At 36.1% G+C, this 17,369-nt stretch overlaps 2 protein-coding genes across 2 annotated transcripts in view; one reads left to right on the top strand and one right to left on the bottom strand.

Moving 5' to 3' along the window:
* Positions 1 to 17,369, bottom strand: part of LOC146165437 (phospholipid-transporting ATPase ABCA1-like) — a 66,192-nt gene that overhangs the window by 7,098 nt on the left and 41,725 nt on the right. Inside the window, exons 32-44 of the mRNA XM_083382951.1 lie at positions 16,577 to 16,729; positions 15,829 to 15,968; positions 14,407 to 14,517; positions 13,123 to 13,240; positions 12,263 to 12,431; positions 11,403 to 11,572; positions 10,415 to 10,592; positions 9,438 to 9,599; positions 8,591 to 8,674; positions 7,883 to 8,021; positions 7,182 to 7,293; positions 6,332 to 6,526; positions 5,354 to 5,568 (exon numbers count right to left, since the gene is read on the bottom strand). Coding sequence (XP_083239077.1) covers positions 5,354 to 5,568; positions 6,332 to 6,526; positions 7,182 to 7,293; positions 7,883 to 8,021; positions 8,591 to 8,674; positions 9,438 to 9,599; positions 10,415 to 10,592; positions 11,403 to 11,572; positions 12,263 to 12,431; positions 13,123 to 13,240; positions 14,407 to 14,517; positions 15,829 to 15,968; positions 16,577 to 16,729 — 1,946 coding nt within the window. The remainder of the gene's footprint in view (positions 1 to 5,353; positions 5,569 to 6,331; positions 6,527 to 7,181; positions 7,294 to 7,882; positions 8,022 to 8,590; positions 8,675 to 9,437; positions 9,600 to 10,414; positions 10,593 to 11,402; positions 11,573 to 12,262; positions 12,432 to 13,122; positions 13,241 to 14,406; positions 14,518 to 15,828; positions 15,969 to 16,576; positions 16,730 to 17,369) is intronic.
* On the top strand, positions 128 to 2,467 carry LOC146165438 (uncharacterized). The gene is made up of 2 exons (XM_083382953.1): positions 128 to 539; positions 1,181 to 2,467. The coding sequence occupies exons 1-2, from the start codon at positions 302 to 304 to the stop codon at positions 1,600 to 1,602; spliced, it is 660 nt and encodes a 219-aa protein (XP_083239079.1). The 5' UTR covers positions 128 to 301; the 3' UTR covers positions 1,603 to 2,467.

The raw sequence follows: 17,369 nt of genomic DNA, 5'->3' as shown, positions 1-17,369 counted from the left end.
GCCATACCCGAACGGTGGCCGTTTTGTCCCAGGGAATTCTCCAGGGGATTCCCGAACGGTGATTTTAACGTGGAAGGCGCTTATTAACAGGCTTCAAGCTAGCGTCCAGTTATTCGTTGAAAATATGTTCATCTGTAGCACTGTGGCTTTATTTTTTGAAATCGAAGACTAAATTTCGCCTGTTAATAAGTGCCCCCCTTTATTTTTTGAAATCGAAGACTAAAAGTTACGAATTCGGTTGACAAACTGTTTAAGACTGCTTCTTCACCTACTGTATTCGAAAACTCATTTCAGCCACGAAATGCACTTTTTGAGCTTTGCGTGTTTGCTGCTGGCAGGTTTCGCGCCCTGCATTTCAGCCGCCAATCATGCGCGGGACGAGCGAATGAAAGATATTGCACGGAAAGAAATTAAAAACGACAAAGCATTGGCCGCAGCGTGTAACGCAGACCAGTATCTTTTTAACGGGGACTGTCGCAACTGCAGTGAAGTGTGTAGGGTCGATTTGGATCAAAACTACTGTTGGAACACCTGTCCAAGTAAGCTATTTAATTATTCTAGAGCTGTTTTGTTACTGCGAATTTCTGATCGATCGTTTTTTTAGCTTATTTTGCTGTGTTTTTTTTTTTTTTTTCTTAAAAAATAGTTTTCGCTGGGATTCTGTTTTGTGAAGTTTTGACTTAGAGTTCAATTTTTTCAAGTATTTCAATTTAAATTTACAGCTTTTATATATATTATTGCGTGGCACTGAGTAAACGCTTTAAACCTTCACATAATGTCATCTATATACTTACGTATGGGCTTTGATGCTTTTATAACGTCTAATACAGTGTTCAGTCTCTCATGTGGTTTATTTCATGTGTTGGACTGCTGTGAATTTAATGTTAGTTTGTCCTTCAATTGTGTTTGTGCTTCAAGCAGTGAGGAGCTCCAGCCTTTGTATTATAGCTTGTTGATCTTTCAGTTACAGTTGCTTACTATGCTAATACGTTTATTATTATCATTATTCTATGTACTTGTTTTATATAACATTGTTGTTTTATATTCTATTTGAATAAGTTACACATGTTACTGTGGTATAAGTTTATGTAATTGTAACAGATAAGAATTCTGTTTGTTTACGATTAAACTGGATTAACAAATATGTTTCGAATAAAATAAGTTTTGTTTTCAATCGCAGAAGTTCACATTGAACTGTTCGTGCTCGCGCCAAAGCTGAAGGAAAAAGACGACAAAATCGCGCGACTCGAAGAACGGGTGCTGGTTCTAGAACAATCTATGAACGCCAGCCGTGAAGAAAAACGTGGGATTCGCACAGGCCAGGTGACTGGAGATGAACCAGAGGCGAAGTCAACTCAACATCAGCCTTGGATGTTCGCTACATTGGGGCTAGGGTTCTGCTTGTTTGCGGCTGCCAGCTGCATGGCGTACAACAAATTTAGCGGCAAGAAGTCAAAGTCTGCGGCAAATGTTTGCAGTTCTAGTAATGTCAGGAAGGCCGAATCTGGAAGCAGCCATTCGCGACAGTCCTCGGAATATACGGTGCCTGTACAAACTGCTTCTGCTGTTCCACTCAATCAAGTGCCGCCTTCCAATGTATAATCGTTTTTTTCAGTTGATGCTTTTTTTTGTTTTTTTTGTTTGCTTTCGTTTATTTTTAGGTTAGGTTATCTTTTTTTGAAGAAGGGGTCGTCAAATCTATAACATTTTCCTTTCAAATGGCTGTTTTGTTTTATATTTTTTTGCCTTTTTTGTTTTGTTAGTTAGTTATCTAAAGATCGGGTCGCCAAACTTATTTATTAAGGGACTGGTTTACTGGAAAAAAGATTTACTCATTTCGATGTTGTAAAAACTAACTTTGTGTAATTAAATTAAAAAAATAACCCATTATAACTGTCGTTAAGGCCAGGCAACTTTGTATGACAAAGCAAAAACGGCTAAAACAAAATTAACTAACGATATTAAAATGACGAAATATTGGGTTTAAGAATGAGAAGTGACGCACAGAGGGGTTTCACTTTTATTTCAGTAAATATTAGACGTAGGGTGGGAAACAGCCTGGTTTAGATGTTAAACGTTAATAACGTAATCACAGATAATTAACGTCTGACAACTTGGTGTTACATTAGTTTTATAAAATACATTGTTTTAGGCCTATTTTTTTAGACAGTAGGTCGGTTTAAAACGACACAACAAGTCGTGATTTGGCAACCCCCTTTGTTAAAACGTTATGCTGATGTTACCAAGAGCTTTTGACGCAATGGTTAAATGCTTTTATGTAGTATATTTATACCTGCTTCTATCTTAAAGTACACAACACAGTGCCAAACGGAAACAACTTGGGACCTAAAGCTCGATTTGCAGCTTCCGTTAAACTGTGTGTACTGCTTTTGACCGCTATTTATTTGCATGTTTAGACATCTATCAAAATGTTTTAGATTTAGTAATAAAAGCCATCGCTGTGCAATCGTTTGATTCTGTTTATGCAAGGCATATGCTTGACGTGGAGAAAAAATCTCCTAAAAAGGAAACATTGCTCAATAAGGCAGACAGTCAATAAGGCTGTGTTTGCTGTTTTAATATCCCCGATTCAACAGTACCCAGGCGCCTACGTTGTGAAAGTTAACTTCTCATAACACATATTTTCAACACGGCAATGTTCTGTGTTCATTATTCTTATATCGAATTTTTAATTAGTATGCGAAACAGCATTCCAATACAATTTGTGGCGGTTTACTAAAATAAATGTTTTATATATTTAATAACCAAGCATCAATAACTTATTGAAAATTTATTTACCACACAAGACCCGATTTTATTTTTATTAATAGATATAAATAATTTTTCATATAATATTATTAGTACAGCACAATTTTCTTACATTCGACACAGCATCTTAAGAAAAGTTGTATACTTGTACTTTAGAACAAAGCAGTATTTTTTTAGGTTACATTTAAGGAAAGTCGGTAAGGGGATATTTACCCAAAATTTATTGGGAATTATTTAAAAACGTACGACAATTAAAACCCAATGGTTCACCTGGGAAATTCCCAGTTAAAATAACACCCTTTATTCTTAAAACGGTGATATTACGTAAACCGGTCTGATTCTGTTTACAATGACTTGGCAAATTTATTTGTTTAAAGCCGTTATTGGATATGGCTTTACCCAGATTGTAGCAAACAATAGTATTTTTATTATAAATATCATCGTTACAAACTCAATTGTCGGGGTAACTTCTTTAGCCATGAAACAACAAGTTTAATTTTTTGAATTACTATAACTAGATGGCAGTCGCTAGCTACAGAGAGCTAAAACGCAATACTTCAGGTTTTTGCCCCCCAAGCAAAGGTCCCTGGGGGTGCAGCCTCATAAACTTCTACAAAGCACCTACATACCACTCTACGCCATGTCTGAAAATTTGAAGGTTCCACGATGTCTATAAAGCTTCGGACAAAAATCGGTCTGAAACATGCCATAGCAAACCATATGAAACCCAAAAAAAAATAACGGCAAAAATAATTGTTCGGCTGAGTAAATAGAAGCCTATACAAGTTTACTACATAATTTAGAAACATATTCAAAGGAATTTAAACAATACAAAAAGAGTGGCCCAAATAAATGATAAAAGATTCATTCTTTTATTGGCTTACTTTTACCATTTATCCTCTTTTTCTACTGAAGATTATGAACAGATCTGTATTTAGTGTTCCTAAATTTAAACAAATTATTGGTATTGAAAGACCTAAAAAAGAGTCACTCTACGTGTTTTGAATATAATTGGAAGATAAATGCCATGATACACTACATAACAAATAGTTCAAATTTGTTTCACAGCAAGACTTTTAAATCACATAACTTAAGCTGCACAAAATAAATTCAAACAAAGGACTTTTTAATGAGGATATAAATATAAAGGCGACCAAAAACACTCAAAGATGCTTAGTTTCAACTCTGCCATGAGTACACTTGTTACAATTAAGACACCTAACACTAACTAAGTAACAACAATAAAAACTTCAAGGACACCGACAGGGATTTTCCCAAATCCTCTCCCGCATTTTAATAACTCCAGCATTACCTTAAGGTGATTTGAGTTTGTAGCCTATCCCTAGAAAAAGCCCCTTAAAGGGACAACTGACCCAATATCAGGTTTACCGCGAAAATGCTCGGCTGAAATTAGTTACTTTGACTAACTTTTTGTATGTACGTAAATTATGTCTGATGATTTCAATAAAAAGTCCCGAAACAGTAATATTTGACAAAATCTATATATTACGGATTAAGAATTTTCATTGGGGTCATTTGAGTAATACGACGTTTTTGAATTGCCGGGCCAAGCTCTTTATTTATACGCTGATTCTACTTTGTTTTTTTTTTACTTTTTTTATTTTTGTGTCTTAACTCTACTCGCTTAGTTTGTTTCGTACGTCTTTATCGCTTTCAATGCGAAAAATACGCCTAAAAACTTAAACAAACTTCAAACTGTTTTAAGTCAGTAATGACTGCAAATTCCTAGGGTCGCGGTTTCAAATCCAACTTAAGCATTATTACCGCAAAAACATCTTATTTGCAACCATTAGCCTACTTCGGTAAAAATACGGGTCTTGCACAGTGCACACCTAGAGATTAAACTAAGTAAGGAAATTAGTAACTCAAAAATTAGTTCGTTTGGATGTTACACGATAAATATATTATAGTATCTACATTCGAATGAAATTATTTCTTAGTTATTATGTAACATCCATCCAAACAAACTGTTTTTCGTTTACATAATTCTGTACTCAGTTTAATCTTTATCATTGAAGTGCAACCAGAATCGTTAGCTTTTCACAATTCGGATTCAGTTGGATTCTTTTATTCGAAAGAAAATTATGATTATCTAGCACACATAATAACAGCATGTTCTAAATATCAAGGGTCCACAACAAGCCCTAGCCCTGGCAATTTCAGAGTCAAAAGTTCCAAAGGTCGCGGGTTTAAATATCGCCCGAACAACAACTACACTATAATAGCTTGTACGACTAACCCAGTGATTCTCAACCTTTTATGGCTAACGGCACCCCTTAAAAATAATGAATAGATTTTTGGCACCACAACCGGAATTTTCGTTGAATACTTAACTGAAATGTCACCATAAATGGAACTTGAACCACACAATCAACTTAAAACATGAAGGAAATGTCATTTGATATAATGGTCTCTAACCGTACACAAATAGTTGTATCAAGAATCTTACCAATTGAGCAAAAATCAGATTCTTTAAAATTCTTAAATACCTATCGGCACCAGTAAGCATTCGCCGCGGCACCCCGGTTGAGAACCACTGCCATAACAGTTTGTTCATCTTTACCTGTAAGCAGACTGTTGAGTGCTTCGAACTGCGGGCAGTATCCTGTGTTCTGTTGCGCGTCTCTCATGTTGTGTAGGATGCTGTGACCACAGATCATAGCGTCGCCTCCACTGGGGTCCGTGTCTCCCGTCAGCATCTTGAAGGTGGTGGTCTTACCGGCGCCGTTGACCCCGAGAAGACCGAAGCACTCGCCCTTTGGAACTCCAACGTGCATTCTGGAAAGATTTGGGGGAAATTAAAGGGGGTTATGGTGGTTGGATGGCGTTGAGTTAAATTTATGGCCTAAAACAGAAATAATTTGACAAATTGAAGCCCAAATGGTGAAAGAAATCGTTCTTAGGAGTGAGAAAAGTATTGAGTTTCGAAATGTCAAAAAATATTCTGGTCGAATAGGCTGTTTAAGACAGATTAAAATCTCTAGAATTTTAACGATGTAGGTTCGCAATATGGGATCTAACGTATTTTGAAAGAAATTTAGAAAGTTAGTAATAGAGATAATATATGGTAAATTGAATCGAGTTGGGCAATTATAGAAGAAACGTTTTGTCTGAGGCGCTTCAAACAACATATCTCAATAGTTATAGGGAAAATAAAAGGTTTATAATTGAGATATATGTGGTAAAGCGACTCCTAGTATCTTAAAGGAGTCGCCTTTTGTAAAAATTGGTAAAACGTAATTCTCAGTTGCTTGACAAAACTACATTCATAGAATAAAAAAACAAACATGCAAACTTAATAAAGAACTTAAAGTTTGGAAATAAAGAGAATATAATATTTATTAAAAACGAAAAAACGAACGAAACCGGTACAAAAAAAAATGGTGGTGAAACGTATTTCAAAGTTACTTAAAACTGCATTCATAGAATAAAAAAACATGTCATTTTAATGAAGAAATGAGGGATAATGTAATATTTAAGAAAAACGATTCAAAACAAAACAACAAAGCAAACAGGTACTAGAAAAAATATTTCAAGTCACCTATCGACAGCCAAAAGCGGTTTCTTTGTCTTCCTCGTCTTGTAGATCTTTGAGAGTCCCTTGACCCGGAGTACATCGTCAGCGCTTCGTCCATGGATCATCTTCTGCCTCTCCTGGAGCACATCCGAGTCCAGGCTCTCCAGGGACGGAGGAAAGGAGCTGATATCTCCTCCGGCGCTCTTCTTGAGAAAGAACCTTGAAAAGAAGGAAGACAATTTGACAGGCACAGCATTTTTTATGGTATTTTATCTGTTAAATTTCTTCACCTATCTTTTAAAATATGGCTTTATCTACAGCTACAGTGATTGTTACATCTGGTGAAAAGAAATAATTGCGGTCTTCTAAAATCTCAGTTCGCTGTTAAGATTAACAGTAAGTTTGCTTAAGCGCATTTTGATGTAAGTGCTTTATGACTTAATTGCGTAAGCATTCTATTACTTGCGGTCAAACGGTCAAATGTCAAATTCCTGTACACTGATAAAGATTTCAGTATCGGATCGGATCCATTAGTTTTTAGTCGCCAAAGCTATATTTAAAATAAATGGATGCAAACGTTAAATACCAGATGCCAAGTCCCGTAATTGGTATTTGTACTTAGATGGTTTACGATACTAAATTAATTTATCCATTACAGCTATAATTTTGTAATTCCAAGAAGCGATTTCTATCTTGAAAGTTCAGTTTACAAGAAAAAGGGTAATTTAAAAACTGAAGTCAAAACTATGTTAACGATTAACTAGGCTTGGTAACGTTAAAGAGAATTTCGACCTAACAAAAAATTTCGACCTAACACTTATTTAAAGGACAACGAAATGTCCTTTTCAGGTTTTCTATACAATGAAGTGCTTACTTGTACTGAATGAAGACGGTCAGTATGAAGAAGAAGGTGCCTTCGACCGCCAGAGCCAGCAGGTTTCTGCCGACCAAGTCAAAATCGAACGGATTCTTGAAGCGGTTGATGCCTGGTCGAAAAATCGCAATTTGATCCACAAAATAAACTCCTCGTGTAGATTTTAATAATTTATTTTGGTTGCGTTCATGATACGTTACTCCGCCAACCTTGATATGTTAATCTTTTTAAGAGAATTGATTCCTAGGCATTTTGCAGTATGTATGGATCTGTGATGAATTACGTAATAAGAATATCAAAGCCCATACAGAAGTAACTATCATTTTGAACGTTTCGAATAACGCTTTATTTATTTTCTGCTTCTTGACTTTTCTCCATAGTGGCTGACAATAAACTTTGGAGCATAAAGGTTGCAATGGAATGAGTCAAGCAAATCTACATCATCTTTATCAGGAAGATTGTTTCTAACATATTTTTCGTTGTAAGACGTTAACGCAATAATTGGCATATAAGGGCTTGTGAAATCCATGATTGCGTTCTATATAAAACGTCTGACCAAAATTATCATTACCCTCCCAAAAGTTTCATAGTTTGTGCTGGTTGAAGTTTATTGCGCAAACATATGGGCACCATTAGTGGTTTTCTTTAAACAGCGTTGAAACACACGCGCGTTTGCTACAGTTACATTGCGCAATACTCACCGAATGTTGCGTAAGCGTCGGCGTAGGCTTGGTTGATTCCCATGTCAATAAGAGCCCTACCCAAGCAATACTGGGGAAATATTAGAAAGATTCGTTGCAAATAGAAGTTGACATTCGTAAGAACTGGGTCGTCCAAAAGCTGAAATCAACAACAGACTGATATTTACACATTCTGTAACCTACTTTTTTCTCTATTAAACGTTTGACTTAGTGCAAGTTTGTACGTAAACGGGCGTGCCTTTTTGCAGTACGAATCCTATTTATGACATATTCTGTAATTTAAGGCATTTTTTTGTTATGTTTTATATTTTAAATAAAGGCAGTGGAACGGGACAAAATAAGAAAGCTTTTTAGAATAGCGAACTGGCCATTGGGGTAAAAATGGGGTAACAGAACAAAAATGTTTTGAAAGATTTAGAAAGATACTATAAACGTTTCAAAGTTATCTGTCATACTATGCAGATACCACAAAAAATCATGTAAATCATATTTAATGGTATTTCTGAATTCTAAACAAATATATGCCTAACGTTAAGCAATACCAAGCGGTAATTTGCTATTGAAGTTGTTTATTGCTAGTAATCAGCGGAAGAATTTTCATATTGCCCGGCTTTCAATACCAAAGGAATCACAACTCAGCATTACTATATATAAGTATATTTTACTACTTTTAACGCAGGTTAAAGAGTCGCACTGTGTTTCGCTCACCTCTAGAATGAAGGTGGCGAGACTGGCGTTGATTCCAATGAAGAGGTTGATGCAGGTGAGAACCACGTAAGCGGTACTGGGCACCTGTGGAAACAAAGTACAACCTTTGCACAATGTAATTCCAATAAAATGTTGATTCTTTGGAGCGCATTTTTTCGAAGTATTTAATTCCCCAAGATATTTCAATCCCTAAACCACTGTATTTTTTCTAGATTTACTACAGGCAAGACCGATCTTCTTGCCGATATTTTGCTTTTGAAATAATATATAGCTATTTCTTTTAAATAAACAAATTTTCAAATTTTGGAACGATATTTACTTTGATTTTAAAGGCTTTAACATAATGTTTGGTTATTTGTGTTACACATCATTAAAAGTTAATATGCCAAAAAAATAGTTGTACAATTGAATAGGTAGATAAACTGTATGTAGTTTGTATTATGCGTTCAGTTAAATAAAGTTATTGCTGTATCTCAGGTATATTTAAAATTCGTTTATCGGTATCGGGTATCGCACGGTAAAAACCTAAAAATCGGATATTGGTATCGGTCCAAAAAAGTGATATCGGTCAGCCTCTTGTTAGTACTTGAATGAAACAGTTGGGGTCCTTTAAAATTAATTTAATGGTTACCTAAGCCCAGCCTAACAAAAACTGAAAATAGGTACGCGTACAAACATTGTGTAACATATAACCAAAACTCGGCATATCACGTCTCGTTTTTAAAATGGTAAAAAAAAATCAGACTTTCGCGTTTCTAAGAAGTCCATATGTAACAGCAACAACAAAAACTGCATCGAAACCACGGTACCACAGGTTGAGCAGCACTGTTAAAATAATGAAACTCACGGTGAAGTAGAAACTAGCAGGATACATCATTGGTGTGATCGCGTATCCGTAGAGGAAGAGCAGTACGATGAGGACAGGGAGGTTGTCGGGAGAGACGAACGCCTTGGTTTGGAAGCAAATGAAGATGAGGATGACGATGATGGCAGGAACAGAGTAGTTGACCTGGAGGAGAAAAAGATAAATTTGAAGTGAATATTCCGAAATTTAGTCATGAAAAAGGATACGGTTTGTCGTTCAAGATTTGGTAGGTTTAATTGGTATGAGTTAAACAAATTGAGGTATGAGTTAAACAAAGCGTTTGAACAAAATTATCCTTTAAAACCTAAAAACGCGTTTTTAACAGATCGGTAACGAGCAGAAATATACGATTTATCTAACCCAAAAATGATTCATCAAGTCAATCGTAGAGAATGCCGTTAAAGTTACAACAACCACCATTTTTAATATGTTCCATTAGATAATGAGGAAACACATTTAACGGCTCGAATATTACTTTAACCCGTAAATGAACAACGAAAGTTCAAGCTTATTGATCACACCTTTGTACAATTCCAAATAACGCGAATAAAAAGCAACAAGGAAAGAATAAGCAAACTAGCCATGTCACAAAAAATGTAATAGAAGTTTGAGAAAACACGCTTTCACGAGCTAATTTTTTTTATAAATCGGCAACGAGTGGATATTTCTTAATTTCATTCAACCCCAAATTATACTTAAGGTCAACAAAACATATAAGAAGGTAGCCTCACTAACCATATCCCATGAGAAGTCATGAAAGTTTTACGTTTTTACAAGCTAAAATTCTTTTTTTATATAAATCGGCAACGAGCAGATACGTCTTAATTTCATTCAACCCTAAATTTCTTAAGTAAGTAGGCAATGTTTATTTTCGCTAAAATTAAAATACACAAATTAAGCTACGACAAGAAACAAATTAATGCTTGAGGTCAATAAATTTAAAAAGTAGCCTCACTAACCATATCCCATAGGAAGTTTGCGATCCAGTAGACGAACTGGTTGACCCCGCTGACGAACTGAAGGTGCTTGGCTTTGGTGACTTTCTCCTCGATGAGGAACAACACGAAACTCGCAGGGACGAACGACAAGGCGAAGATGACGCAAATTGACACGATCGTATCAGTCGCTGATTGGGTGCTGTGACAAGTAGAAATAAGTTCAAATAAATTGAAAGACTTGACAAAAAAAAAAATAAAAAAAAATGTATTTATTTAAAGACGTGAAATTGTGTAGCTCGACGTGTTTTGGATGTTATTCGAAAACAAAAAAGTATAAATGCCACGTCAATAAAATAAAAAGTAGTTAAAAAAAGTGTTTTACTCTGACACCTTCGAAACATTTTTAACGTCAAGTAAGCTGCACCAAAAATGAATTCAAAGACCATTCAAACACCTGACATATCAATTTGCGAATCAAAACACAGTCGTAGAAGCTTATTTTGTCAAGTTGGACGAATAATGTTGGCCCGCGAAAGTTTTTAGCCGTTTAGGATAACTGTTTAGTAAACAAATATTTACGCCTTTTCTAATATAAAATCGAAAATGGTTGTTTCGCGCCACGCTCCCCTCTGAGTCCGGTATAGCTCAGTTGGTAGAGTAACGGGTCCGGTATGGCCGAGGTCGTGAGTTCGAACCTCACTGCAGACTAGTTGTTTCTCTAGCCTGGCTTGCTTCCACCATAGTCCTCACTATAGGCCGACTAATTTCTGTAAGCCTTTCCGAAGGTATCCGGCGTTAGGCAGGAGGAATTTCAACGAATTTCTAATTTTTGTTATAAGAAATTTGCCAATACTACAATGAAAATGCATTGAATAAACAATCTCTAGTCGCAATAATAAAAAAAAAAATAACAAAACAAAATTCATTCCGCCACGGCCTCATAGACAAAATACTGATGTGTTTCTAATACAACAACTGATGAATCAGCATAAGCGAATCGCTGACTCACAATGCGGCCTCATCGACTTGGTTCTCGGAGAAGTTGAGGGGGTGGTTGATTGCCGCAATGCCGTGCTTGGAGGGGTCGACACCAGGGGGCAGCAGGGAGCGCAGGGCGGCGTTGTTGAGAACGTTCAGCCAAGTCGGCATCGAATGGTATCCGTTGTTGTCGAACCACACCTGGCGAAACACACACGAAAAGATACGCATTTTTTTGTGTGTTTCACAATATTAAGATTAACAGTAAGTTTGCCAAAGCGCATTTTGATGTAAGTGCTTTATGACCTATCTAATTGTGTAAGTATTCTATGACTTTAGGTCAAAAGTTACTGAGCACATGGTGCCCTGACATTGTAGTTGTCCTTACGGCAGTTGGTGTTACTACCTTGTAGCGGTAGGAGCTCACATTGTAAGTTACTTATAAGTGTTTGGCGATGATGTTTAACTTACTGATGCTGTTTCTGTTTTATTAACATTGTTTTGTATTCATTCGAATTAAGATATGAATCCACTTGTGTAAGCCTTTGTGTTATTAATAAATTCCTGTACACTGATAAAGACTTCAGTATCGGATCGGATCCATTAGTTTCACACAACACTACAAACACGGTTATTTATCTGTGCTTGGTTTGTTTCCAGGTAAAATAGATAAATTTTTGTGTATACCAGGGATCACCAGACTACGGCCCGTGGGTCAGATCCCGCCCACCGGAGCAATTAGCCCGCGGCATAATTCCTTATGAAAATAAGGTACCTTTAAAATGTTGTCGGGTGCAAATTAAAATTAAATAAAATTTTTTGAACAGTACGACAATTTTGGTTATTTATAACCCTTCGTTTAACGACAATTGAGGTTTCAAGTTTGCCGACCTGTGCATTCTCTGTTCGTGCGAAGTTCTCGATTCCAATGCCGGAGAAGTTACTTGCGGCGCTCGTGTTGCCTAGCAACAGGGACGCCAGCTGGTCGAACTGGCCGTTGCTCCAACCGGTGTGAAAAGTCTCGCCCAGCGAGAGACCGCCGTAACGTTCCAGTTTGAATCTGCGGTGTTTTTTATTGTAATGATTGCATGTTTGTGAGAGCTATTTTTGGTTTAGACTTTAGACCTAAATATTTTATGTTGAAAAAATATATTGGTAATGTGCGGGGAGCTGTATATCGCTTTTCGGTTGAAAAACTCCATAACGCTTTGTTTTTTTTTGTTGTGCTTGTAAAACGTTTACAGTTATTGGCACGGTCTATCACGATTTTTCTATAATATAAAATATAGTGAAAACAAATTGAAACTCTTGTATTAAGGTTCCAATAAATAAACTGGCAAGTCATCGTATGTACTTGCAACAGGTTTTAATGGTTTTTACTGAGTTTATAATCTCCAACACAAATGAAGAGAGTATCCAAATACAAAGTTTAAATAAAACGCGAAAATATTCGAGCGATAAAAACCCAATGTTTTAGTTGATATATGTTATTCTCTCACTATGCTTAGGTAAAAACTTATATCAATATTCTATAACAAAAATATGCATTAATCACCAATAAATTTCACGTTTTTCTTAGGATCTACTGCAAAACCTGATGTTTTGCATTTAAAATTTACCTATTTTTATCCAAGTTACGAAAAGAACAGCTAATAACGCTCGAAATGCAACGCAATCAATCTTATGAAACTTTCCGCGTACTTTTTTTGCCAAATCTTAGACCAAAAATGGCCGCTAAATGTTTAACTTACCGGTCGGTGGTCTTGACCATCCAGTCGGACACATCCCTCCCACTCATGTTGTACATCGGGTTGCTCGTCTCACTCACAGTAAGTGGGGTAGGTTCTCCGCCGGCACCGACAGGACATTCTGTACGAGGAGTTAAGGTTAGTCAGGGGTTCTTAAGCTGGGGTCCATATACCCCTAAGAGTCCGTGATATAGTTTTAGGGGGTCCATAAAGGTCTAATATAAATGTTAGAATATATTTAAGAAATAATCAATTTTCCAAAGAAAACAGTTTAATTAAAAATAAAACGCCTTTGCACTCAATGTATTTAGACTCCATTTCACTTTTAACATTTTTTGACAGAAGTCAGCAGACTCATAAAGTTATTCAATGAAACATTCACACATATGTGTGTTAATAGCTGAGATCTAGCCCTTCGAAGCTGCTTTTTGACCAACGACTACGGCTTACGTATAATTAGTACACCGAAAGCCATCGCAGACTCACCGAGTCTGTTGATCTATGATGCAAGCAGGGCAGACTAGAAAAACAACTAGCCTGTAGTGAGGTTCGAACTCACGACCTCCGGTCAAGCCGGGACCGCCGCTCTACCAACTGAGCTATGCAGGCTTAGAAGGGAACGAGTCGAGAAACAACCATACGCCAATGCTTGCTCAATCTGTTAGTACAAGCAACCTAATTGAAGGGGATCCACAGTACCATATCATTTATTCAATGCGACATTCACACATATGTGTGTTAATAGCTAAATCCCCTTCAATGAGGTTGCTTGTGCTAACAAACACAATAAACTCTTTAATCCTTTGCTTCGAGGTGACAAATTAGGGTTGTCACTTTTTTTTTACAAAAGTTCGTTTCTATTTTCCGTCAGTTTAAATTAAACATTACGTGTGAGGGTCGGCGTTAAAATGAATAGATATGGCAGTAATGATTTCGAACTATGGTGTACGATATCGGTTTTGAGCCGATATACAAAGTTAAATAACAGAATCGGGCCTCACCATATACAAAAATGGTATCGGTAAGCATTCGATATCTAACTGATTTTACTGTTTTTTAAATTATACATAATCAATTTGGCCATCATGTAACCCTTAAAACTAGCCTACGAACCCCCAACTGGACCCCAGTTCATCCGTAAGAGGTTAACGAAAATTGCAAGAATCTATTTAACTTAGAATTTCGTTATCTCATGGAATGAAATACCTTTAATTGATGTCAGGGTATATTAAAATACCTTTAAGGATTTACCGCCGCAACAATCCTGACAAAAGACAAGTCGCTTACCCGCAAGCAGAACTCTGGTTGACTTTCCTGTACACGCACACGTCACATTCTCTTGTGACGTCACAAGCTGGCTGAAGCCTCTTGTGGTGTTGTCTAAGTTCCAGGCTTGATCTGAAAGTACATAAAATATTTTCTATAGTTAAGACTAAAAAAAGGTATACATGCAGCTCTATATCTATTATTTTAAAACGCAAAAACGAAGAAATTTTTACATAAAGAATAAAGAAAATAAGTAAACGTTAAAAAAAAGTAGGCCTTAATAAAAAACTAAAAGGTTCCTTGTTAGGATTAATTGTGTTAATAATAAATTTCTGTTCACTGATAAAGACTTCAGTATCGGATCGGATCCATTAGTTTTCAGTCCTGAAAAACTCATAAAGTGTAATTGCATAGAATGCAGAGAATTAAAAATGCTGCTAAAAGGGACCACTAGGGGTTAAGCATGAAAAAAACACAGCCAAGTGTACACAAATGCACAGAGTGTAAGTCAAATACGACAGATGTATAAAATAGTTGTGCCATAAATGCTAAAGATAATCACTTACTCTGTGGCTCACATCGAAAAACTATATCGAAGTGTAAACATATGCACAGGGTTTAATTAATTTAAATTTCTCCGAATGGTGGACTCATGCGCAAAAACTCTAACAGAATACAAACGTCAAATTTTCAGCAATAGAAGGGTTAAGTATTCTGGGCAGAAAATCAAGACTTCAGTATCGGATCAGATCCATTAGTTTTCAGTCCTGAAAAACTCATAAAGTGTAATTGCATAGAATGCAGAGAATTGAAAATGCTGCTAAAAGGGACCACTAGGGGTTAAGCATGAAAAAAACACAGCCCAAGTGTACACAAATGCACAGAGTGTAAGTATTTAATATTTCTCTAAAAAAGAGGCGAATGAAAAAATTAAGTGCATAAACTCTCAGAGAGTATAAACTCCAAATTCAGCAATAAAAGGGCAACTAAAGGTATTCAAGGCCCAAATACGACAGATGTATAAAATAGTTGTACCATAAATGCTAAAGAGAATCACTTACTCTGTGGCTCACATCGAAAAACTACATCGAAGTGTAAACATATGCACAGGGTTTAATTAATTTAAATTTCTCCAAATAGTGGACCGATAAAAACATTAAGTGCAAAAACTCTAACAGAATACAAACGTCAAATTTTCAGCAATAGAAGGGTAAAGTATTCTGGGCAGAAAATCAGAAAATATATTAAATACTTGGCACATTTAAATCCTTAAAGAATCACTCGCTTTGTGGTTTGTCGCACGGAAAATATTAAGTGCAAAAACTCTCAGAGAGTATAAACTCCAAATTCTCAGCAATAGAAGGGAACTGAAAGTATTCTGGGCAGAAAATCAGAAGATATATCAAATACTTGGCACATACGAATTCTTAGAGATTCACTCACCCAGTGGTTTGTCGCACGGAATGGTCTTGTCGTTGTAGTTGACCACCGTGTAGTTTTGCACACAACGCATCCCGATTCCAGGGGGGTTCACCAACCCCTCACTGACGTCACTAGAGATCTTACTGGTGGGGGCGTCGTTGCTGTTAGTGACAAAAGGGGAAAAATTTTACATAACAAAGTAAACTGAACTATTATATTGTAATTTTGGAGGGGACTACTGTGAATGGTTTAAATATTAATCTCTTTTATAATTTTGTTAAAAAAATGTGAATATTTTTTTACGCAAAACAAAAATTAAAAACGCGGCAGTATATATAAAGGTTTTTGATGTCTTTTTGAATAAGGCCACTATGAGAAAATAATTCAATATAAAATGCCCTTTTTAATTATTTTGTGCTTCATTTTAGGTGCTTAGATGGCTTTATCACAAAACAATCTCCTTTTTTAATATTTCTTTGTTTATAAATTCTCCCCACCGGAAAAATATTTATAGAAAGAAAAATGCTTTACAAAATATTCACTATGAGAACACATTCCATTATGAAATGTATCATTTATTAATTCGTACATCGTTTTAGGTTTATAGGTGACCTTTCCTCATAATTCGTTTTTATAATTATTCCACACTAGCAAAATTCTTTACAAAAACAAACCCAGCCTAAAATTTTTAGATTTCCCAAATGACACAGTACGCCCAGCATAGACAAGACATTCGACATATGCGGGTCGGAAAAATAAGATAACTTACCTGTAGAAAGTGATCGAGTCTCCGTACATCCAAGGCTGTAGTTCCAGGGGTGGTAGTGCTGTGTATCCAGGCAACACGAGGGCAAAAGCAAGGGCCAGGGCAACGAAGATGGCAGGCACCAACACAGAGGCAATAAAACCTTTACCGTTGCGTCTGTAAAAGCAATTATAACGTCAATGTGAACTGGCTTACGTTCGTATCACATAGCCCAGTGTTTCTTAGCCTTTTAAGGTTTTTTATTTTTTTTATTTTTTATTTTTTTAGCCTTTTATGGCTAGCGGCAGTCCTCAGAAATAATAAATAGATTGCGGCATCCTATATTATTGTTTCGAAGGTAGTTTACTAGAATGATACAATAAACTAAACTGAAACAACACACATCAGCTCTACACAACGTAGGAAGTTATATTTGGATTTATACCACTCTAATTTTAAACAATATGTTGTAAGAGTTTAGCAATATTCAAATTCTTAAAGATTCCCCATTATGTGAGAACCACTGACATAGCCCTTTGTTTGTTTGGTAAGGCAACGTCGTTGGATATATCTTTAAATGTCGGGTTTTCGTTCAAACTGACTTTCCCTTTAACTGTTATCTCTTCGGTGGAATCACATATGGACATTTTTTCTTGTTTAGGGAAAATACTTATTTTGATTTTGCACAAATACAAGCAAAACGTTTTTTTTTAACTTGTATACCATTCAATATGTAGCGCATGGCAGGTCAGGTACGGTTAACAAAAATTTGTTTAATTCTGACCGACTATTTTATAATTATAAATATGAGTTGAGA

The sequence above is a fragment of the Ascidiella aspersa genome, chromosome 2 (assembly GCF_963924565.1).
Source record: "Ascidiella aspersa chromosome 2, kaAscAspe10.2, whole genome shotgun sequence".
Lineage (NCBI taxonomy): Eukaryota > Metazoa > Chordata > Ascidiacea > Phlebobranchia > Ascidiidae > Ascidiella > Ascidiella aspersa.
Note: the sequence above shows the minus strand (reverse complement) of the source record. Positions and strands in the feature narration are given on the sequence as shown.